At 33.5% G+C, this 24,402-nt stretch overlaps 3 protein-coding genes across 5 annotated transcripts; 1 reads left to right on the top strand and 2 right to left on the bottom strand.

Annotated features, from left to right (window-relative positions):
* Nucleotides 1-704: 704 nt before the first annotated feature.
* Nucleotides 705-2,997, bottom strand: LOC106178146 (cytochrome c oxidase copper chaperone-like). Its single transcript, XM_086999384.1, has 3 exons — nucleotides 2,684-2,997; nucleotides 1,436-1,556; nucleotides 705-1,195 (listed from the first exon to the last, which is right to left on the bottom strand). Exons 1-2 carry the CDS (start codon nucleotides 2,863-2,865, stop codon nucleotides 1,472-1,474), a joined length of 267 nt encoding a protein of 88 aa, XP_086855510.1. The 5' UTR covers nucleotides 2,866-2,997; the 3' UTR covers nucleotides 705-1,195; nucleotides 1,436-1,471.
* LOC106178120 (transcription initiation factor TFIID subunit 13) lies at nucleotides 2,995-6,678 on the top strand. Of its 3 annotated transcripts, none has more exons than XM_086999383.1 (5): nucleotides 2,999-3,167; nucleotides 3,720-3,833; nucleotides 4,946-5,015; nucleotides 5,354-5,451; nucleotides 6,029-6,678. In XM_086999383.1, exons 3-5 carry the CDS (start codon nucleotides 4,976-4,978, stop codon nucleotides 6,200-6,202), a joined length of 312 nt encoding a protein of 103 aa, XP_086855509.1. In that variant the 5' UTR covers nucleotides 2,999-3,167; nucleotides 3,720-3,833; nucleotides 4,946-4,975; the 3' UTR covers nucleotides 6,203-6,678. The 3 variants fall into 3 exon arrangements, with proteins under 3 accessions (XP_013416631.1, XP_086855509.1, XP_086855508.1); XM_086999382.1 differs by having other exon boundaries at nucleotides 3,720-3,921; XM_013561177.2 differs by lacking the exon at nucleotides 3,720-3,833 and having other exon boundaries at nucleotides 2,995-3,167.
* A 457-nt stretch (nucleotides 6,679-7,135) lies between these two features.
* On the bottom strand, nucleotides 7,136-24,397 carry LOC106178053 (moesin/ezrin/radixin homolog 1). The gene is made up of 14 exons (XM_086999380.1): nucleotides 24,080-24,397; nucleotides 21,277-21,360; nucleotides 20,366-20,461; nucleotides 18,100-18,204; nucleotides 14,493-14,662; nucleotides 13,999-14,082; nucleotides 12,920-13,066; nucleotides 11,882-11,978; nucleotides 11,497-11,660; nucleotides 10,887-10,996; nucleotides 10,605-10,765; nucleotides 10,185-10,401; nucleotides 9,679-9,779; nucleotides 7,136-9,365 (listed from the first exon to the last, which is right to left on the bottom strand). Exons 1-14 carry the CDS (start codon nucleotides 24,092-24,094, stop codon nucleotides 9,201-9,203), a joined length of 1,716 nt encoding a protein of 571 aa, XP_086855506.1. The 5' UTR covers nucleotides 24,095-24,397; the 3' UTR covers nucleotides 7,136-9,200.
* Nucleotides 24,398-24,402: the final 5 nt, after the last annotated feature.

Below are 24,402 nucleotides of genomic sequence, written 5' to 3'. Positions count from 1 at the left end.
ATTTATTTATTTATTTTTTGTCATTTTATATTTCCATATGATCTCTTTGTATCAAGTATAAAAACACTTGGATCTAATTCATTTCTGCTGTCTGCAAAACAGATTAAAACCATTATTCAAGCACACCCAAACACATGTTCACTATCAAAACAACTGCAAAATATATATGAAAGCATGAGAGTGTAGTAAATAGTTTGACATGGTTTTGCAGTTCACAAAAAATTACTATGCAACTGCATCAAGTAAAACTGTATAAAATGCATTTTTAAAACTCGAGTAATATGTTGTTCATTAAGACGCATCTTATGATTTGTATATTCATTAAATTCATTAAGTAATTAGTAGTTTAACCCCCCCCCAAAAAAAAAAAAAAAAAAAAATACACACCACTGCATTTTGGGCTAATGGTATTGACAATTTTAGTTATGCAAGTTTTATTGCGAACAAATGCTAAATTCGAATGGCAATTAAGCTTGTACAATGTTTTGGTAGTTATAGAACTTAAACTCAATCCATTTGCCAAAAAATGCAAAGTCACAATGACAAAGCATGATGTTTTCTCAGTAGCAATATGTCAGAATAAAATATGAGGAGTTTATATTTCCTTCTTTATTTTATCCCGATTTATGCTTATCCATATATGTCTAAGATAGGTTTTAACCCATTAAAGTCTTTTCATTTAATTATTAAAAACAGAACAACAATTTCCATATATGCATAAACTTGTTTACTCTTCTGTGTATACTTCACATATCACAAAATTTAATACATAGAGCATTAATAAATTTCCTGAATGATTCAATAATAAAACACTACAACAAACTTTCCACCATGTGTCATATTGCAACTTTAACTCAGCAGTCAACAATCTTTAACCATGCACATATTTTAAGGTATAATGTGGTGTGATGGGAACAGAAAATGCTATTTAAAAAGGGAAGCCATGCTGTCTCACCGAATTCCTACTATTCAGTTTATGTAAAATTGATAAAAACTCTCCAACTCTTTATTTTCACAGAAAGAGACACCCCCCTAAAAAAGTAAAAATGTCCCTCCTGAATGTTTCAACATAATAAATAGAGCCATTAACATTAATATATTCCATTTTTTCAATGATTAAATTGAAATGTTCTTCTGTTGATCCTTATTATAAATAGCCATTTTTTGGTGAGACATGTACAGAGATCCTTACTGACTGAAAAAAAGAACAAACAAACATTAAGTTTATAACTATATAATCAATATCAAATGGCTACCCTAGTTCTCAATAATAAACTTCAAATAAAATGAAGAATAAAGTCCAGTTTTCTCTAAGTTACTATTTATCATATTGCATAAACTGATTTCTTGGCATGAGTATTTTCAAACTTATACTATTGAGACAGCTTATAGCTGTTTTTATGAATTCATCTAAATAAGCAAATAGAATACATACAATGCTGCTACTGCTTCAAAGTTTGCTGTAACTGTATCAAATGTTAAATCCCAACTTTCGAAGGCATTCCTTATGTGCCTCTATAAGTTCTTTACAATTTTCTTCGCCATTGTGAAGTATACTAAAAAAAGAAATGGTGAGAATATGATGTGATGAGAGGAGGCAGACTCAGCTCATACTGGTAGCCATGACTTATCCACAGGTCAGACACACTGACTAGAGACCAAGACAAGATCGAGCTAGGGAAGGACAAGATCAGGGAGGCATGTAGAAACTATGGTTATCCAGAATAAATAATTAAAGGAGAAAACAGGAAAAGCAAAAAATTATGAAGAAGTGAACAAAACTGAATAGGATAAAACCAAGGTATGCTTCTCTTTTTGAAAGGTGTAACTAAAAAGAAAAATAAGAAACAGAGACAAAGTGCTTTACCTGAACAGACTACTGTATGAGAACTTAACATTTGTTAGAAAGAAAATTGGAACCTGCCAAATATTAATGAAGTTGTACATACTGTTATTCTGAGTGCCAAACATGGTGAAAGAATTATTTAATACTGGAGACACTGGATAGATACGGTTAACAAAACAAGAAAAATTCACCCAGAAAAGTGTCAAAAATTATAACTGCCCTCAGTCAACACCAAGAAAAAACAGGGGCAATGTTCCATGTATGGTACATCCACTCTAACTAAAAACTTCTATTAAAATAGTTAGATTAAATAAGATTGTGTAAGTAATTTTTATCACAACTTACATGTATTTCTTAAACCTGCCAAAAATAGCCTACATAGGATGTTTGGACACATGCCCATACAAACTATCAGTCTATGTAGATCAATCCAACTCCACAGAGACTCTCAGTGAATGCAATCAGTTTAACAGATTAATACTCTTCCTCTTGTTTCTAACATTCTTTTATTTGTGTTATCCATTCCACGCCTGGAGGAGACGTGTTAATCTGTTAAACTCCATTCAGCAAGAATGACCTACGTAGACCAATAGTTTCAATGGAAATGGACCCTTACTTGATAATTGCATAAGCTATTAAAATACTGCATTGATAGGTAACGTTTGCTTTGATCATTACTTTATATACCAGTAGGCAGTACATGAAACTCATAACAAGTCTGTTATTGCTAAGCCTTCACTTTACTGGGTTCACATGCACAAACACGTGGTGTTACCTGTGTTACTTTGCAAAAAACTAAGTGTCATTTCATAAATTAAGAATATCAATATAGTTTACCATTCATCTCTAACTTTCTTAGTTTCAGGGCAGGCACAGCAAGGTTTTAATGGATTTCCATCCTTATCCAAGGGTCTGCCTTGTTCATCTCTCTTGATTTCATCAGCCTTCTCAGACATAACTGACGCGCTTAATGGCCCTGCTCTTGCCTTCTCTGTTGACTGACTAGATGAATTCCCCATGTGTATTCAGTTATCCTTATCTTATTTGGTAGCAAAAGGTCAGTTTGTGGGTCGCTAGCAGACGCATTGAAATATCACGTTTTATGTAAGCGTAGTCCCGCAGCAAATGTTTGGTGCGAGAGTGTGTGCGAGAACGAGGATTGCTCCTGTTTTCCTTTGACTACAAACTTTGTGATATTGTGGTGCAAATTTAAACAGATTTAAGTGTATAGTTTGGTACATAGTAGTGAAAGTAGCCTTAGTTTTATTAAGTAAAGTATATGAGGATAAAAATGGCAGAGGCAGACACTTCAAAAGATCAGGTGAGAATGTTTATGTTGTCTTCTACTCGACATTCAAAAAATAGTGACCCTGGTGAGAGGGGGGGGGGGGGGGGTGAGACACTGAGAGTACTAAATAATAATAAAAAGCACTTCTTTAAAACCGTGCTACACATGCGTCTCAGCGCTGTTAACATAAAAAATAAAAAAAACTCCACAGATAAATTAAAGCCAGTATAGACTAAAAACAGAATACTTAAAAATTTTAAAAACTAAAAAGATGCTATAAATTAAAGTATTCTTTAAACAGTTTTTAAATTCTTCTTAAAACAGTAATATGAGTCATCCAGAGATACATTAGATCTTGTGATAAAATTAGACCATAAAATCGGTGCACAAATCTCGAAACTTCTTTGTCCATATGTTTTAAGAGTCATTTGGTGTCTTTTCGCTTAAGTTGAAGTTGTCCACTAGATCGAAGTGATCTGATAGGAGTTAAAAGTTCTATGGTAGAATTTAAGTAAAATGGACGGTCGCCCTTTAAAATCTTAAAAGTCAAAAGTAATATTTTAAAAACTATTTGTTGAGACACAGGTAGCCAGTGGAGGTTTCGCAGAATTGGTGTGATGTGGTTGGACTTCTGAGCTTTACAGAGGAGACGAGCAGCAGAGTTCTGAATTGATTGTAGCTTTTCCATTTGATAGTGAGGTATTCCAAACAATAGGCTATTGCAATAATCCAGTCTAGAGGTTACAAATGCATGGATGAGTAATTCAGTTTGCTTGGTGTTAATAAGGTGAGAGATCTTGGATATCCGTTGGAGACTAAAATATGCTGTTTTACATACTTTGTTAATGTGTGATGTCATTTCACATTTGTTATTAAAAATAACACCCAAGTTCCTTACTTCTGTTGTTGGTTTTATAAAAGAATCCCCAACTCTAATACTATCAAGTGCAGTATTGTCTTTGGAAAACTTACGAGTTGAAATGGACTAATTCAGTTTTTTCATCATTAAAAACTAAGTAGTTGGACTTGAGCCAAGATCTAAGTTCATTCACACAAGCCTCAATAGTTGCTTTTTCATCACAAGGATTTTCACATATAACATATATCTGGGGATCATCTGCATACAACATCAAATTGAAACCAAACTGAGCAACTGTATCCTCAATTGGTGAGGTGTAGAGTGTGGCACACCATAAAGTAATTTGCTTAATTTTGAAATAGAAGAGCCTAAGCGTACATGTTGCTCGCGTCCAGTTAGATAAGACCGAAACCAGGAGAGAACTGTCCCAGTTATCCCAAACCGATGTGCAAGTCGTTGGAGCAATATGTCGTGATCGAGAGTATCGAAAGCTGCTGATAGATCAAGAAGAATCAATATCACATGTTTCTGATCGTTCAGGGCTTGGAGAATGTCATTCTGCACCTTAAGAAGGGCTGTTTCTGTAATGTGGTTTGGTCTATATGCAGACTGGTAATTTGCATATAAGGAAAAACTGCTCAAATAGTCGTTTAATTGGCTTGCAACAATACGTTCCAGGAGTTTGGAAAGAAATGACAGATTTGAGATTGGTCGATAGTTTTTTAAAAACTATAAACTTAAAAGGACATTAGAATTAAGGTCTGCCTTCTTTATCAGTGGTCTTATCACTGCCTTAAAGCACAGAGGGACTTTTCCAGTTTCCAGCGATTTGAAATAGATCCATAGAAGATCACACTATCCCTTACTTAGTTTAACAAATTTAACATATCGTGTTTAGTTTGCTTAATCTGCACAGCAGTAGCAACATACATGTAATTTCATTTTATTTTAGTTGGAGGAAGAAGAGGAAGAGGATGGGCCAATGGAAATAGAAAAAAGAAAGAAGATATTTTCAAAAGAATGTGAGTGTAGTGATTATAGTAGATATTGCTTGGGTGATTTGGATCAATCAGAGGCTTAAATGGCCTGAGTAGAGGATGGTGTTGTCCTTCCATTATGTGAGGGCAAATTGATCAGAAAGCAGAATGTATGTCAATTGTTTGTCAGCTGTGAAAGCGTTTTCCTTTGGTAACTAAACACACAATACTAGTAAGCAACTAAAAATGTCAGTTCCTCAAGTTCTATTTTTGGTTTAAAGGTGAAGTGTTGATACTTTTCTAGTTTTATGTCACATAATGAATAAGAATGAATTCTTTGTTTATTAGTTCACTGCCAAGAAAATATACATTATATATTTCAGTACGGTGCATGATGTATGGGTTTGGAGATGACCAAAATCCTTATCAAGAATCTGTTGACTTGCTGGAAGATTTGGTGATAGACTACATCACAGAGATGGTAAGACAGCAAACCAATATCCACTTATTTTTGAACTTCAGTTTCCTCTAGTTTCTTCAGAAGCAAGGCATCTTGTCATCAGAGTTCCCAGAGCAGTGCCTTGAATCAAATCTTCCCTCTTGTTAAACTGTTTTTATGGGGCATTCTGTGGTATTCATTTTGCATTTAAGGCAGATTTTTGACTCTTTAAAGTTCTATTATCAAAAATTATGATATGTGTATAGTTCAAATTTGGCAGAAATATTGATTAGTAGAAGCCTAAACTTGTGACTTAAAAACTTTAAAATGATTATTTTTTTGAAAATTTTGATACTTGATCACCATTACAGACAAAATGAAATGGACAAGCATTGTAATCAATCACCTTTAACTTTAAAACTTTTTAACTTTTTAATGTTATTTTTTAAACAAAAGCAGATTGCAATGGTTATATCAAATGGAATTAAGATAAGATGGTACCTCACTTAGTTATAAAAAGAGAATACGTTAAAATATTACGATTATCATTGGATCTCTCTCAGTTTATTTAAAGTGACTTTAAAATTGGTTCTGGACTCTTATTGATTTTATTTTTCAGACAAAGAAAGCAATGGAATGTGGAAGACCAGGAAGAATTCTTGTAGAAGACATTATTTTCCTCATTAGAAAAGACCCAAAGAAATATTCAAGAGTAAAAGAACTATTAACAATGAATGAAGAATTAAGAAAAGCAAGGAAAGCATTTGATGAGATTAAGTATGTGAGTAAGTGAAAGATAGGCAACTCTTGTGCTTCACTCAGGAGTAAAGTGATTTTGACTGGAGGTTGGATTTGATGAGGAAGTTGAGCTAGAATCACTTGATCTTGGACAAAGGTGGCGGAGAAGTACAGGATTTGTTATTATGGAAAGATGTGATATGAAATTAATGGCCATCTTGCTTATTTCACCTCTGTGTCTCTACCAGACAGACACATTAGTCGAGTATATTGGGACTAAAACTGGCATATCAAACTGTTGACCGATAAATATTAATAATGTTTGTATTTTTTTTTTAAATAAGTGTCAGTTTAATTCTTCTTCAAATGTCAGGCCTTGTTGCAAAGGCATTAAGGCTGTCAGTGTGTGATGTTCATAATTTAACATTACAGTAATGAAGAAGAAACTCTTTTCCTTTTTAACATTGAAAAAACTGGTGGAGATTGATCTCAGTACATCTAAAATTGTTTTGAATAAACAGGTTTAGTCGATTTTATTTTTCCAGCACTACATCAATTTTTACCAACTAATTACATGATTTGGGTACTGCATACATAAATGCAAAGAAGCAATGAATAGTAAGAAGCTAGGAAATATAAACACCTAACATTTCATGTAGATTAAGTGAAAAATAAACTTCAGCTCAACCTGCCTTTTCACCAAACAAAGCCTCCTAGTAAAATTTAATTAATCGAAAAATGCAGTTTGGTACTTGTAGAGCAACTCGGAATAGTGAATGAAGAAAAACAAATGGTGACATTCCTGAATTCAATTCAATTGTGCTGATTTTAACTTGACCTGTCTTTTTACCGAAGTCTACGTAATTTAAAGTAAAACAAAAATAGTTTGGTGGAAATGGGGCAAACAAATGTGTCAGACTGCAACAACGGCATGGACAGACTGGGAATCACTATACAGCGTACATGAAAATCACAAAATTTTAACAAATCTGTTTTCATACATGATTTTATTGGCAACAGTATAAATATCCTTGCTAATCATGACATTCTTGATGGCAAGACTATGCAAAGCAGCACCAAGAGTTCATCTACATATACATGCGATTACTCAAAACATAACTTGGGGGGGGGGGGGATGAGACCTTTACATATACAATTAAAGCAGATTTAAACTAAAGTTAAATTTTATATTTACTTCCACCATATTTTGAGCACAAAGCAAAAATGGAAAATCAAATGTATTTATATAAAATGAAAGCAAATTATGATTGGGAACCATAACCAGACAAAAACAGTAAAAGTTTTGTAGCTCAAAATCAACCAAGAAGTATTTTATGAATTGGAAAAAAAGAACCATTTTCAATTTCTAGACCTTTTCCATCTTGCAGAAAGGTCAAGCAAAAAAGAAGACATTCCCTGAAATGAACATTTTAGGAACATGCCACTTTGTCAAAGATTAAAACTAAATGTGGAGATCAATAGATAATGTTGCATTGAAAAAAATTCAATTCTGTTATATGAAATCTTGTTTGGTAAAATCCATCATCTAACATTGCAACTCCTATTCAACCTATAATTTCTTCATTCATTTACATTTCTAAAATTAAAAAAAAAATTATAAAGTGAGCAGCACCAACAAGTACAATATAGTAAAATGAGAATACATATGCTAAAATAATTAAAAGCAAAAATATGTGGGTATCAGCAGCCTTAAAATATTTGCTGTCTATATATGACAAAAACTATAAATTTTGAAAAGCATTTAAGAATACAAGGCTTAACAGAAGAAATTATATTTGTAAATACACACAAACATTATACAAAGCTGAGACTGACTAATCGTAAATATAACCTGTTGACATTTCAGAATAGTAACAAATAATGTTCAAATGATGTTAGAATTAATTAGGACTAATGAGCAAATGCTTTAAATCTGATCAAAATCACCATGAGGTATTTTAAGTTCATCTATTGGAGTTACACTAAACAGATTGGCCATATTCACATATACAATGTAAAAATAAAATTTGTAAAGTGTTGTGGAGATTCTCATTGATGATATTGTCATCAATTATCAGTACAAGCATGAAGCCTTGGCACAACTAAAGTGATTGGGATGCAAAAGTGTATATGAGATGTATAGCGCATACATAATACTTTAAGCCACAACACCTATATAACATAATCAGTAGCATTATTGAAAATCAAAAGAAAAATTAATCAAAATCAATTCACAAACAGCACCAGGTGACCTTTTACTAACCATGTTAAGTCATACATGTGATAATTAGCCTATAAATACTAGAATAATATATAAATATATATAGCATGCTTGGTGCTAAATTGCAGTTCGCTTCATCTCCAGCTGCAAGTAATTTACTAAACTGGATGGTGGTTCATTGCATAATGACTGCATGTCAAAACAGAAGAGCTAAGAGTTGTTAATTAGGATAGTAAGAAATCCATCATTGGTACCCTCTACTAGGGCGACAGATTGATTTTCCACAGATATGTCTCTAGATAAACAGCCGGTCATTTTGGTCTGTTGACAACAATTGAAAAAAAAACACTGAAAAAAATTCAATTCTGTTATATGAAATCTTGTTGACAACAGACCAAAATGACCGTCTATTTATCTAGAGACACATCTGTGAATATCTGTGGAAAATCAATCTGTCGCCCTGGTAGAGGGTACATCATTGGTATGGTGTTTATTTATGCCATGGTTTGTTTTATACTGTGAGTCATACAAACAATGGCAGGGTATTTTCTTCTTTTTGAAACTGGTCACAATTCATCACCTACTGTTAACTCTATTGCAGATGAATAGTTTTAACTTAACAACTACATGCTTCAAACAATCTGTATGGCATATCACTAGACTAGCAACTAAACATGGAAATAAAGGGCTGCCTTCTTGTTTATTACAAAATGTACCTTCAGTCTTGCCTTGTCAACAAATCAGCACTTCTCTGTAAATTTCGTGTGACACTCATTCTGTATATTGATTAAATGTTGTTGCTAAATAATAAAAGCTGATGTAAGAATTCTATCTACAAAGCTTCAAACTGATCCACTCTGTGTTTGGTGTTTCCCAAACGGATCTGGCGAAGAGTCTTGTATTTGTCACGACCCTCTTTGACATTCTGCTCATAAATGACATCATGCTTAGTGCTCTTTGTTAAATCTTTCGTAGCCTGTAGTTCAATTGTAAGTGTCTGAAATAAAAACATCAGAAATTATCAATACTAGTTCAAAGACGAACAACAACCACCTCACTGGTGTTCAACTAAAATAAATCATGTCTAAATATCCACTTTAAATATAATGATTTTGTTGTCTTATTCCAATATATTTCAAATTATGAGAAGCTTCTGACGGTAAATACTCACCTTTATCTGGACCAAAATTCTAAAAAAAACAAAACCATCGTACTGACCAATTTAAATGACCTAGGCAAAGGTCTAAAGTTAATATCATGAAAAAGTTAGCCAATCAAAGCTTCAGTTACCAAGTTTTCCTTACACTCACCGCTAGATTTTTCTGTAGCCTTTCATTTTTCTCTGCTTGAGTTACTCTATATTCTTCCGGTCTTATGTTATCATGCTCATCATTTCCAACTAGCTCTGTGCCTGTAATATTGAACATAAATTGCTGTATCAAATAAAATCACTATTTAAATGACTTTATAATAGTAATAAGTTAAAAATCCAAAAATCTGAAAAGCAGAATTCTTTTTTATTCTTAATCATAAGAGCTGGGGAGGTACAGAAGCCATAAATCCCCCTCCCATGTCATACATAAGTGGAGGGGTGGGGTGGGGTGGGGTGGGGGGGTAGGGGAACATCCACATTGCTATTTTTGCGTAGTGAAAGCCCCCGATTAAAACTCACTTCTTGCAAACCTGAATCATAACTATGCAAAGGAGTGCATCCAATGAAACAATTTATATCATGTTTTATACCAATTTCTCTTTCAATATGAACCAAGAACAATTTAATTGCACTACACATTTTCAACAAAATCCTTTTTCTTACCATACTCTTTGGTTTCATCTGCCTCTTCATGCTCATGCTCAGCCACATGATGGTGAGCTGGCGTAGTTGTAGCCAATAAAAATGCTTGGTGGCTCTCTTCATACTGCCTGCGTGTTTCTAACAGTTCCTCTGAAATCCGTTGATTTTCTTCATCCCTCTGTTTCACCTGTTTTTCCTTTTCTTCTGCAGCCAAACGGGCTTCCTCTGCCATTTTCTCCTTCAAGTCATTATGAAATTGCATTTAAGATAGCCAACTAATGTACTTAATCAACTTCTGCATTTTTTTTCTTCGCAAACACATAATTATCTAAGTTTACCATAATATTTGATCATTAAATCACACCAGCAATTACGTAACAATATGTTGACTCTAAACTTGAATCTACAACAGATTTAATTTATATTCGGTTAAAGTCTTACTATTTTCTCTCTTTCTTCCTTCTCTAGATGAACTGCTTCCTCAGCTTTTCTACGCAGTTCTTCTGCCTCTGCCTTCTTCTCCTGCAATTCATTGCGATCTTGTTCTGCTTGCCTGGCTTTCTCTTCTAGCTCTCTTACCCTTGCCATGGTGGCTTCAAGTTCTAAACAAAGAAATTTGCAAGGTGAATGGCACTCAGAAAATAATAACTATAGGCAGGCTTGCTGCAAATTTTTCAAATGGAATTTTTCAAATATATATAAAAGTAATATTATCCTAATTACCAGCTTTGGATCGCTCAGATTCCTCCTCAAATTGTTTCAGTCTTGCTTGGAGTTCAGCACGCTCTTTCTCTGCCTCTTCTCGAGCATGCTTCTCTGCCTGTAAGCGTGCCCTTTAATAACAATAATAAAACAGTATATACCTTTTACTTAAGGAACTACAGAAAGTACAAATCTCCCTTGTAAAAGATTTGAAACACTGATAAAAATACATCTTTTCAACATTTTAAAGACTTCAGTAGATACGCATTTCAGATATACTTATGTAAATCTATCAGAATAGTCAAAAAACTAATCACAACTACAAAAATAAATTAAATTACGTAGACTTTTCAAGACAAAAGACAAAGGCAGGAATGAACTTTAATTCTGCAAGCAGTTTAAAAATGTGGTGAAAAAAATGTAATACATCTACCTCTGCTATGTCAGCCCCGTTTAACACCTCATTGGCCAAAAGATATAAATTAACATCACCCAAATTTATTTATATTTCGAAAGTTTTGTGTCTTACAAAAATATATATATCACTGTTGACAAGCCAAAAATCCACAGGTCCTAGGTTATGTATCATGTGGATTCCTCTCGATTTACAATGAAGAACAACAATTCACACCTTTCCTCATCTCTGTGAGTCTTCTCCTCTTTAGCTTGAGCTTTCATCTGCTGTACTTCAATAGTGTCTGGTTTACGACGTCGCATGTACAGCTCATGATTGCCCATGCATAAGGCCAAAATGCGTTTGTTAATTCTCAATCTCTCTGCATAGAACACAAAGTCCTAGAAGCAACAAAAGTAAAACATATTATGTATTTAATTAGATAATACATATCAATCTACCCACGGATCAATGGTTTATGCTGCTGGTTGCATTCTTTAGCACAATGTTGCCCTACTTGTCATCTTAAGAGTGAGAACGGCTTGATAGCCATAAAAACTGAGAAACATTTCATGGAGTAACACTTGGGAAAGTGTATTAAAAGTTTAACAAAATAACTTACAGGGGCTTTCTTGTCAATGGGTTTAATGACAAATTTTTTGTCATTGAAAGAAATATTCCTTATCTCACTCCAAGGGAAACCTATTTTGGGATTTAATCTGAAATAAAAATTAAGATGTTTGAAAAATAATTCCACAAATGTCACAGCTTTGTCTACTAAATATATTGTTTATAGGGAGAATTATTATGCTAACAGTACATACTTATCAATCTTCCCAGCCATTTCCCATAGGCTGATTTACATAGGTTACATAGGTTACATAGGTCCCATAGGTTGATTTCAAGTGCCAGGGGATTACAAAAAGACACAAATTAAGTGGCTTAAGGCTTGCAATGTGCTTGAGCTAACAAAAAATTCACTCTAATAATATTTTAAGTGTAATGAAATTAGCAATATTTTTGAAGCAGAAGAATGCACTGATTGATCTCAAACTCCCAAATGAAATGAAAGGATACCCTAGTTGTAATCCCTCACTTTAATATGAAAGCTTGGGTCTGTGTATATTCTGAAAATTGGCACAAACAAACAAAACAAATATATATATATATATATATATATATATATATATATATATATATTGCAAAAGCTTCCATTTTTACAAAATTTTGGCCTGTTTGACCTTGAAATAAAGTTCAAAGGTCAAATCCAAGCACATATTTGGAATATCCATGTATGACTTTCGGTCAGACTTCTATAGTAGCTTTTCCCATAATTCCTTCGGTTTGGGAGATGCTTAACATTTCATTTTGCAAATTTTGGACAAGGGTGCATTGCAAGCACCACACAGAGCCCAAAATTTACATGGATTGAGTTGAGATTATGTGTGACTTAAATCCAAGAGATGGGTACACAGGCCCTTGTAGTCTTAGAGGAGAAGCTGTAATGATGATATGGTGGGGGACATGGCAGATACTAGACAGGTCGGGCCTAAAACCATGGGTGCCACCAGTGCCTTCGCTGGTCGTACAATTATTTATGTTGTGTTACAACAGCAACAAAAAAAAAATCATTGCCAAAAATATTCCATTTTAGTCCTACCTATCATCTTTTTCATAGATGTTCAGACCTAGGGCATCAACCCCAAGCCATAATTCTGTTCCCTTTTTGTTCTTGATTTCAAAGAAGTTCACTCCATACATTTCCAAATCTTGAGCAATCTTGAGGTACTCTAACATTGCATCCTCTCTGTAAAACCACAAAGTAAATTCATTTGTTTACAATTCCTTAAAATTATAATAACCTTTTTAAAGCAATCATTTAGATTTACTGTGTGTGTGTGTCCCCCCCCCCCCCCCTTTATAATGTACTAACAAACATTTCCATTACATAATTTGCAACCAATCGAATACATCAATCAAAACTCAAAGGTTACTGTGTTAAATCTGTAAACCCTTGGTAATTCTTTTTCTACCCCCCTGTTAATCTGTTCATGTAGATCAATACATAGTCATGCAATTAACTTAATAACCATCATATTTTCTTTGACTCGCTGAAATCAATACCTGAATAGAGACCTTTCATTATTCAAATCCCATAAATCTTTCACAGTAACTTTTCAGCTTAAAGTGAAATGCAAGAATGATTTATGACCTGTTACTTTTCTCTTGATTTTTAATTAACTCTTCTTACTCTGACATGCCAAATTACTTGTAATTAAAAAATAAATTAATACAGACTGTTAAGCTTTTCTGCACTAGATTTCATATGAATACCCTTACAGACACAATAATGCAAGCTTTTATAGCATTTTAATTGCTTCTTAACACTAAAATCATTCTTTCAAATCATTGTTTCCAAAACATTCTTTGCCATTTCTTTCCTATAAACCTTCTGAAGTTCAGATTTTCTTTTTCACAATTTCTTAGTTTTTATTGTTTTGAATAGAATGTTTTAAGTTATAAACGTTAATTAAACTTGAAACCCAAAACAAAAATTTACCACCGATGCTTTAAACTGAAAATCTTTTGTTAAAAATACACAAGCTTTTTTTTCTTTACATCAAAATGCCCTTTTATTGTTTGTGAAAAGAATGACATGACCAAAAAGGCCACCTTATTGAGGGATAATGTAGTTTCTTTCCAAGGTGTTTCAGCTGACACTGGTACCTGCTCACATACCTGGGCAAATCTTTATGCTCACTCCACCAGGTGAGGATTTTCTTCTCCCATTCTTCTTTAGACATGGTATGCTGGTCCATAACTCTGGAATTTCGTTTTCATATCTCATATTCTCTACATAATTAACTTTGTGCAATAATTCAGTTGAACACAAATTCCACATTGGATGTATGCAAAACATGTTTTACAAAATTTAAAAAATGCAATTATATCTGTTTTATTATACAAGTATTCTTTATATTTGAATAAAAATATTATAATTTTACTATATATATTGGCTGTAGGTAGGTTCTGATTTGTGCACAAAGTTATACACCATATAGTAATCTGCCACATTCACAAGTGCATGTTAACGTTTTTTATAGCATCCTGATTATGACATACAGCATTCTGTAGTGTTAACTCAAGTAGAAGTACATAACACCCTACAGCTGGGCTGGGTCAGCCATTCACTTAGTACATCAAAGTAAGACATATACTTCAGTAAAATTTACCTCTGCGGCAGAAGCCTCTCATTTTCCAAGAACCCCACATCGTGCTGCTCTGGGTCATAATCAGAGTACTTGGCTTGTACTGCATAGGAAGCAAGCAACACAGCAGTCTCTGGAGGGCAGTAGACATCATCATTCAAGATCAGGTCTTTTACTTGCAAGAAAAACATACGCTGAAAAAAAATGAATATATGTATAACATTTTCTTTTTTTCATTGCTCAGATGACAGTGTAAAGCATGCATACTTGAAAACAAAGGCACAAGCAAGATAGGCAGAAAAGAGGCCAGTGTCCAATACTACATAGACAAGAAAACTGACAAAATCCCCTGTGCTCATAACTTGAATTCACCCTTCTACTTCTCCACTCTTATTTAATTACTCTTACTTACATAAAAACCTAGGATAAAGGCTTTTTCAAGAATAGGTCTTCCATTACACAGGCTTTTTATACTCTCTGACCACAGGGTGCGCTAGTAGTCTGAAATTTTGTATACTTTTCGAGAAGCCCCTGATTTCAGATGGTAGTTTTTTTTTTTACTGCAGGGTCTTTTTGCTGTACATAATTTATTACTAAATGTTCGAGTATAAATTTCTGTTGAACTTTGAATCAAGACTAACAGCAATGTCTGGGTGTCATCCAACATGACCCTTCTGTATTCCCTTACAATTACTCCTCAGGGCAATTCACAATGTTACAGGTCTAAAGGAAGACCTTATTTGTCTGCTCTTTCTTTTCTATACATCATCTTTTTTTCTAATATCAAACCAACAATATTCTTTTTTTTTAATTCTACCTTGGCATATGTGCATTTTAACTATCATGACAACAATTTTACTATATTTAATGCTAGAAGCTAAAATATTCATTGTTAAATGATATTTTTTTTCCTATTAAATGGCTGCAGAATAGAATGCTGGACATGCCTCCGGTATCAGTATAACTCATGGGCAGTAGCCCTTAAAAAATCTGTCAAATGTCTGGCTTGATGAAATATTGAAATACATGAAAAACAACAGCTGCACAATAAAGCAAGTTTTGCAACATGAACAGAGCCTAAATATAAATATGATGAATAGTTGAGAGGGCAATGGCCAAATACAGACCCAAAGAAGATATTGTTGCTGGTGCAGCCTGCACGGCATCATTTAAGCACACCAAATTTTTCTGAACATACCAAAGACAGGGAATGGCATGATTTATTACAAAGAGGTTGCACAGCATACCACAAATCTACATCCTCTTTTCCTCATCTCATGCACAATGATGTCATACGAAAAAAGACACAAACATTGCAGTATCTGTGAAATCATCTTCAATCTATAACAGAACCATTTCTTGACAGTCCATTTCTTAAGGGTAGTATCATAATTACACACACACACACACTTAAAACTATCTCAAAATCACGAAAAAATTTAAGGTGTTTTATTTATTTCATTAGCTTTATTATACAACATGTCCTTTTTGTACTAACTGCCCAAGGTATGAAAGACTACTTTTGGTCTAACTAAACTGATGAATCTGCATTTTATGGATTTTTTAATAGTGAATTGGTGATGTACTTTTGAACAATTACAGTACATGTAGAATATCCAAAATATTTATTAAAAACATTTTTCACTTTAAAAAATTAAAAACATTTGAAAATAATTAGAATATTTTTATAATGTAGTGAAAACAAATTCACAGAAAGGTTATTTTTATATATATCAGTACAAGTAGAAATCTTATGTGGTTTCTAGGGCATCTTTAAACTGACCAAATAATCTTATGTGGTTTCTAGGGCATCTTTAAACTGACCAAATAGAGGCTTATAATTCTGGTGCATGTAGAGGTATAAGAAAGGGCAATGTCCTACTTTTTTTTAATTATAAGCTCCTTCACCTATTCACTTTTGCAGAGATAGCACCTTCAACTTATCAATGTTTCTACGTATATTTGGGGAGCACATTTCTGTGACATGAGCAGTTATGTTATCAACTACAAACATCTGGTACATCATTGTCTGGATGTAGATTTCCACTAAATAATCTGAAGGAATTTTTGCCTGGATGAAAAAAATGTTCTAAATAGTATCTGGCTGTTGCTTTAGCAAGATGAATAACAATTATAATGTTTATACGTGCACATGTTTTTAATTGTGACCTTGGTTATGCTTATAATTAGTATGGATAGCATAAAGCCCACCCATTCTGTACCTTTTCACAAATTCCTTTAAGCTAGCCAGACATGTTCAATAATATGCTAGGACTGTTATATATTGCCAGGCATGACAGCCAGGAAAGAAACCTAATCCTTCCAATGACAACGAGTGTTAAAGAATGCAGCACGAGGTTTTAACAACTAGTGTTTTTAGAAATTTTCCATTGCCCAAATTTGTTTGTTCATTTGTTTGTAACATTTATGGTGATTATGACTAAATATGTCCAGTTGCTTTACCTTATAATGGAACATAATGAAACAAACTAATATTTAACTGATTAAAGCCCTTTAAGACTAAATTATTAAAACAACTCAGTATATCACTCATCCTAGCTTTTAGATATGGGAGTGACTTGGCAACAGCTTGTAAAAACATCTATTCACAATGTGCTTTTATGGTGGTATATATAGAATACATATTAAACAGAGCAGATGGAACGGCCAGGAAATCAGAAACTGTATAGAGAAAACACATTAAATTTCAAAATTATATTCATTCTGAGAAAACAATAGTGGAAGTCTGCATTCTAACATATGCAGATCCAATTACAAATTGCACTTGCCCCTTTTCCATTACAACTTAGAGCGCATTCTGTATTGAAGTTGATCCATGGACTAACAGATCTGCGGGACAAATATGGCCAACCATAGCTCGCTGCATAATCTACTAATGGACACTGAATAGATTCCCTACAGGGATTACGTAGCAAGCTTTCAAATAAGTTAGCCACATTTGATCTGCAGTTCTGTTAGTTCGAGGATCAACTTTGGTTGTGAACGTGGCCTAAATTGAGAGTTTCACCACTGCAATGCAGCTGTCAATATTTCAGATATTATTTCAAGACCCACTACATCTGATTTTTTTTTTCTAAATCCACCTGTGCTTTGCCAGACACCCAGACATAGCACTTGCACATTATAACCTTCAGTGCTTATTGGGTGCACATTCTTCACTCTTTGAGCAATTACCTCAGGAACTCTGTAGAGAAAAGGACCACTGTATATCTTGTAGCTTCAGTTTTTTATTGCCTGAGTATGATACTTAGATGCATAATATAATATCCCTAGATAAGATGCGATAAACTTTTAAATAGTCGTGAATCTGCATCCACTTAAAGTCACTAGCTCCTATTAAGCAGTAAAACAATTTAAAACTTACTGTTTGGAGTTTTTTTTTAAACAGATAAAACTTTTGGTGGCGAATTAAAAAACTATAAACAATCATACAAACAAAAGCCCCATATATAGGTATATGGTTATAACATGGGAAAGAGTCACAAAGCTGTATCATATGTTAACCTTTAAGTTTATCTTGAAGGGACTTCCTAATATCATGTGCAGTCTCAAGCAGACATTAAGGGAAATGCCTGTTACTTGAAAGAGAAATCAAATGATAGAAACTTACCTGTGTGACTTCCTGAATCAACTCTTCAGCCACATCTTCTGGGTAAAACTTGGCACGGAATTTAAACTGGAGGGGAGACTCCTTGCGAAGGTCTTGACTTAGTACCTAAAGATCATTTTGAAAATAGGAGAAATTAAATGATTTTTCTTCTTGAAAATTAGAAAATCACTCCACCCCCCACCCCCTCGACCTGGTCAATTAATTCCACTAAACAGTGGGAAGTAAACCTAAGAACTTGTGAAAGGGAGTAAAAACCTCTGTAACATAATTAAATGTTAGAATCTGTCATAGTGAACCAGTACAAACGGTATCAGTTACTGTATATAAGTATAGCACTAGATGTAAAAAAGGGCCTAGGTCAAACAAGCACAACAAAATTCAGGAGTGAGATTTTAGTGTTGCTGAAAGGAATCTATCAAGATGCAATTTAGTATTCAACACCAGTAAATTAATCAAGACAAGTTGTCAGTGATAAGTTCAACCTTAGAGTTCTAACTGGACCTATTTAGCTAACCACCTTTTATACTTTCAGTATCAAAAACCAATAACTTGATTGCCTTTTTTTAATAATAATCTGGTGTCTTAATCAGGAATATGACCTCTACATCATGGTTGCTTGCTTTAACTAGCACTAAGCTTGTGTGTGCTTCATCATAAGTTATTGCCACCACAACTCTGCATATTCTGTGAATGAAATGTGGGTACATACATTATCTTTCTCAGCTGTCTTTCTCAGTACAGTATGTAAGCGGAGTTGTATAACATATGCACAGATATACATGTGTACAATGGCACAGAGCAATTTAATATGTAAGAGGTCTCTTGCTACAATATTACCAAATTATATTGAGAAACTGTCTTCCTTTCAGTTTTCAGGACCAGCAGTATTCAAGATGATGTATGACCTTCGTGTAGCTGTTGACTGACTCTGAATCATAATCTTTGTTTGTACTGAATTTTTTTTTCTGGACTGAGAATGTCCAAACACCAGGCTAACACTACTTTCAATGTTTTTACCATGTCTGCATAACATACATATAGCTTGCTCTTTCAGTGACAAAAATGATATTTATCTCTTAGAAGAATTCCAAAGAAAATGTTATCTCTAACTCCGTGCAAATATTTGAATGATGAAGCTTGAAACCCAATGGTCCCCACTATCCACATGCAGTCTTCATAAAATTTTCTGACCAGTAAGGCAAAAGATAATTTGATGTTTTGAGGCATATGACTTAGTCTTTTAATTGAGTGATCTCAATGACCCCATTCCCAGAGATTAGATTGATCCGACTAGATCAACCTAACTCCTTGGGGGTTCACGCTAAATAGCTGTCAGTCGAGCGGGCACAAAAGTTAATTACCCCCATACAGCTTGTAGTAGGCAGGACGGACTATCTGACAATAATCTAGTGAGACTCCCCACGGGGATAGATCGATCTAAAATCTATGAGAATGCGCCCAATGTATGTAACAATATAGGAGAGGTAGTCAGCCATTTCAAGTAGCATAGTAGACTTGTTACATCTGTAACAAGAGATGCTGCTGCCAAATTTGTTCAGTGTTTCCAGACTAGATCTACCAGTGCAGGCAACTACCATGGTACAGGAACCAGATGCATGGTTTGAAAATGTGTTATCCTGGTATTATGTAAACCAAAAAATCAAACTAGTGGGGCCTTGTTGGGCAATATATCTTCCTAATGTTTGTTCACCAGAGGAACTGCTTAGCAGTCTTCCATACATCAACCTCCTGCTGCTTGTAAATGTGTTCAAAACTCATTGGAGTCACATATTACTGGAAAACATCTTACTCTAGGTCTAGGATACTGGAGCTTAGTATATTAATGTACCTCCACATAGTGGTTTAAAAAGTGTTCATAGTTTTATCTATATTTACATAGATTCTTCATATCATATGCACATGCTATCCATCATATAACCTTAGTTACACAAATATAATGATATAATGACTGTAAACCCTCAAAATCTTCCGATGTGCCCCAGTTCTCTTTTTTCTCCATAAGGACAACACGCCTATAGAGTTAATTTCATGTCTGATTTACAATTCAGTCCCTAGGGGATGCAGACATGGCAGAATTTATAACCAGGTACTTTAACCGAATATTAACTTCATGACATAACTGCAAAACAGAAAATGAAACAGAAGTGTGCTTTAACACAATGTTACACCTTGGTTTTACTAAGAGCTGACAAGTTATTCAAGATTTAGTAACATTGTTTATAAATAGAAGAACAATAAACTTTACCTTTTTATTGAGTTTAAGCCAAGTGTTATAGCCCTTGCTGTCAACATACTGAAGGCCAAAAAACCAAATCTCTCGAAGACCAATTGTCTTCACCACCTGAAATAAATTACATTTAATGAAAGCACAAATGGAAAAATATAATTTATAAGTCCAAGTTCAATTTAACATTTCTGTGCAAGCTAACTACTACATTTTCAGGTTAAAATATTATAATCAAGTTTTTGGCACTGAACTTTACGAGAAACGTTTTTGTCAAAGATTCCATTCACTGAGCTTGAAATTAAAATATATATGAAGCATTCTAAAATAATAAATAATAATAATAATAAAGCTGAACATAAACATCCTAAAGTTCAACCAGATTAAAACCAATAAAATCTTTCAAAAAGGAGGTTTAGATTTTTGGCAAAACTTACTATAAACACTCTATGTAAGATATTGCAATTTAGTTGTTTACTTAACCCAGTCACATAAGTCTACATAGAATGAAAAAGTATGTGATAACCAAAAAGTATCAAAAAGAAGTGCTTAGATGCCCACGTAATCTTCAGTATTATGTGTATACGAACTCAGAAAATAAAAAAATTCCAAGTACCTTAATATTATGACAACAGATATAATCTAATTTTCCATAAATATAAGAATAGCTTAGCATTTTTTATGTATCAAATAAAAACCAAATCTGTATGTTGAATGAATATACATGAATACATTCCATAAAAAAAACAGAATAACACAGTATATAGTTATTATAATAGAAAGGAAGGTTAAGGAGAAACCAGGGCAGTAAGATGCTTATCAGCAAACGCATTACTTCTTATTCAATCACTTAGACAGAAAAGAGTACAAAATGACAGCTGGCTCTGTAAGGGACATACTTTTAGCATAAAGGTCCTTTTTGTCCAACCTACCTGGTCAAAGAGCTGTTTGCCTGTTGTGTTTGGCTGGATGGCAAACTCCAGCTCTGCATCCATGGTGGTGACTCGAACATTGACCTATAAATATATATTATCTTTTAAATTATGAAATTAGTGAACATTTTTTAAATTAGGTACTTCGGTTTCTGCAAACTGACATTTTTAACTTTGATAATCAAAGGTCTATATTAAGATATCATTCTTCATTAAACTAAAATGATAATGTGATCTGATCAAGAATCATTGCACACATCACTAGACCCATATAAGGATTAGAATTTGACAAATAATAATACATTATATTTAATTTACCACTAAGGCCACAATTTAAATATTTGTTCTTAATTGCAGACTATATTCACATGGCACAAGCATATAACATGACAAGATAACATACACTTATATAGCTTCAAATTCAGAGCTAATGTATTTGTTCCCTTGTCTAACTGAAGCTGTTCAAGTTAAAAAACAAATGACTGCTGTCAGTCTTTCATAAGCAGCAATATAATTCTATAGGACTATCATTTACCCCTTCCCCTCCAAAATACTTGATGACAGCTCCATAAAACAATATATATCTATTACATTTCAGCAAAATTTTAAATATTTTCTTGTGAAATTCATTAAAAGAGCATATGCAGCTGCATTGGATTTTAATAATGACATGTATACACTTGAGCATAATGTTTAGCACTTGTGGAAGTAGAGATATCAAAGAAGTTCCTTTAAGTTTAGTCATATTAACTTATTTAATGGCTTAAAAGTAGGTTATTAATGATAAAGGATGGATGTTCATCCATTTATTCTTTCTTTTCTTGGTATATCAATATTTTCTTGTTAGTGTATCACCACTTTGTCAAAGTTCAGGCCTGATAAAACTGAAGACCTAGTACATACCTCAACAAAAGAGCTTAAAGCTTGCATCTTAATATCTGACAACATACTACTGTAAACATGGGTGTAGTCTTATAAACAGTAATGAGATAGCTTATAAAAATGTCTAGATGTGAATCTTGGCATTAACATCCATCAAGACAAAAACACTATAGTCAAATAATTTTATACAACACTGCCTCTAACTAACACTCCTTAAGAAATTCATTTTCAATTTGTAAATTTAATACAAATTATGTAACTCTATTAATGTAAATGTATCATGACAAAATAAGCCCGTAAGGTCTTACAGACCACTCCCAACTATTCCAATGTTTGCAAACTAGTTTGATCACTACACTGTGACTACACCCTATTTTAAAGCAAACAAGAGATTTTGGCAATTAAAAGCCCATATCAATATATCTAAATAAAAATTAATACATGTCCTTACCTTAGGGTGCATTGTAAATACATTTAACCAACACGGCATCAATTCTAATTTTTAAGACTATGCTTTGGTTCTATACAGATCTATTAGACATAACCTCCCTTAACATGAGGCTGTTACTGTTTAACACAAATGGTATTGGATTAGAAAAAATCTGTCACCAAAATATGTACCAATTCACAGATGGTTGGCAATCATTTTTCTAGTATGACTTTTCAGAAGGAACAGAACTGCTCATCTAACTATGAATATTACATAATTAAACAAGCATTCATATATCTCGTATTGAATTAACCTGAGTAACCCTGACCAAAGTCATACATTTGTTTGAACAGAAAAAAATATAAGTACTCTTAATATAATATGAGTATAAATCTACACATAAAATATATTGGAAGTTTTTAGCTAAAGTAAGATTGAACTTTTTACAATGAGTGAGATATGCTTTTTGATTGGACATGTGCATGTATTTATGGCATTATTAAAACTAGTACTCTAGGTCAGTTTCGATTTTTCTACAAACAAATCACTAAACACAAGTGACACTATTTCATCAAAAGTAAATTTCATATTAAAATCTTGTCTCCTCTGCAAAAAAAAAAAAAAAAAATCTTGATTCCAAATTCCTTTACCCTAATATATGTACAGTTGTCAGTCAAACCATTTTCAAAAGATATAAATATAAATGAACTTTGTGTGTAGCTGTCAGTTTGTGTGGCATGCATTTACATTAAGACATTAACATAAGTTATCTTGGGTCTGAATACTTTCTCTTCTAACCTGACCTTTTTGCAGATTACTCATTCAATGGGGTGGACTGGTATATTTGCATAATAGTCAGGTCATATTCACTGCCACCTACACAAATCCACCATATTTTTACAGTAGTTGGTTCAAGTTACATAAAACTTAGTCCAGCTCCAATAAAATAAGTCAGCTGGATATAGTATTAAATAACCAACATGTGTCCTCATTCATAAGTTTTTAAACACATTAAAAATAATGTTACATCATTTCTGCTTAATGAGCAAAAAGCATAGATGTTACTCACATGAAGGTCATTAGATGTGACAACTTTCTTGCATGTGACAAGTACAAAAATAAACACACAAAAATAATATTTAATGATACTCTAACAATTCAGAGGTACTCGTACCTCTGTTCCATATTTCACTTTAATACATCCTATACCATAACTTTAGAACCATCAACCTGTATTTTAAACAATTAATTATAAAAACAAATAATATAATTGTAAATATATATAAGATAATAACAGAAAGACACCTGACGAAACAAAGCGGATAGCTCGCAATACTAGGACCTCTTGCAATAAACCATTACGGTATTACTATTTGGCAGTTCTTGTTTTCAATGAATTACAATTTAAACTCAATCCGCAAAGAACCGTCAGTCTTTGACCGTAATTTAAAGATGCATTTACCACATTTCTCAACAGCAACTTGCACTTACCGTTTTTGGTGCCATTTTGCTGAGTTTCTTAGTGTGAAGACTTCAACTCAACAGTCTAAGGTGAGGGTGGGGTCAGCTTTCTTGTCTTGAGCGAGGCGGTATCCTCTGGGTTGCTAAGGTTAGTCACAAAAGATTTATCGCCTATCAAAACCAGACAGCAAATACAATAATAAAGTGATTCTCTGATATATCGCCTTTAAAGAAAGGTTTTCAATGTGTCAAATCCCCACGTGCGCCTATGTATCCCGCTCACAAGTTGCCCAAATATACAATCACCTCCTTGAAGAAAAGCAGATTTATCCTTCACATGCAAAAGAGCTCTG

This window comes from Lingula anatina, chromosome 1, assembly GCF_051362555.1.
Source record: "Lingula anatina isolate TDL-2025a chromosome 1, LinAna3.0, whole genome shotgun sequence".
Lineage (NCBI taxonomy): Eukaryota > Metazoa > Brachiopoda > Lingulata > Lingulida > Lingulidae > Lingula > Lingula anatina.
Note: the sequence above shows the minus strand (reverse complement) of the source record. Positions and strands in the feature narration are given on the sequence as shown.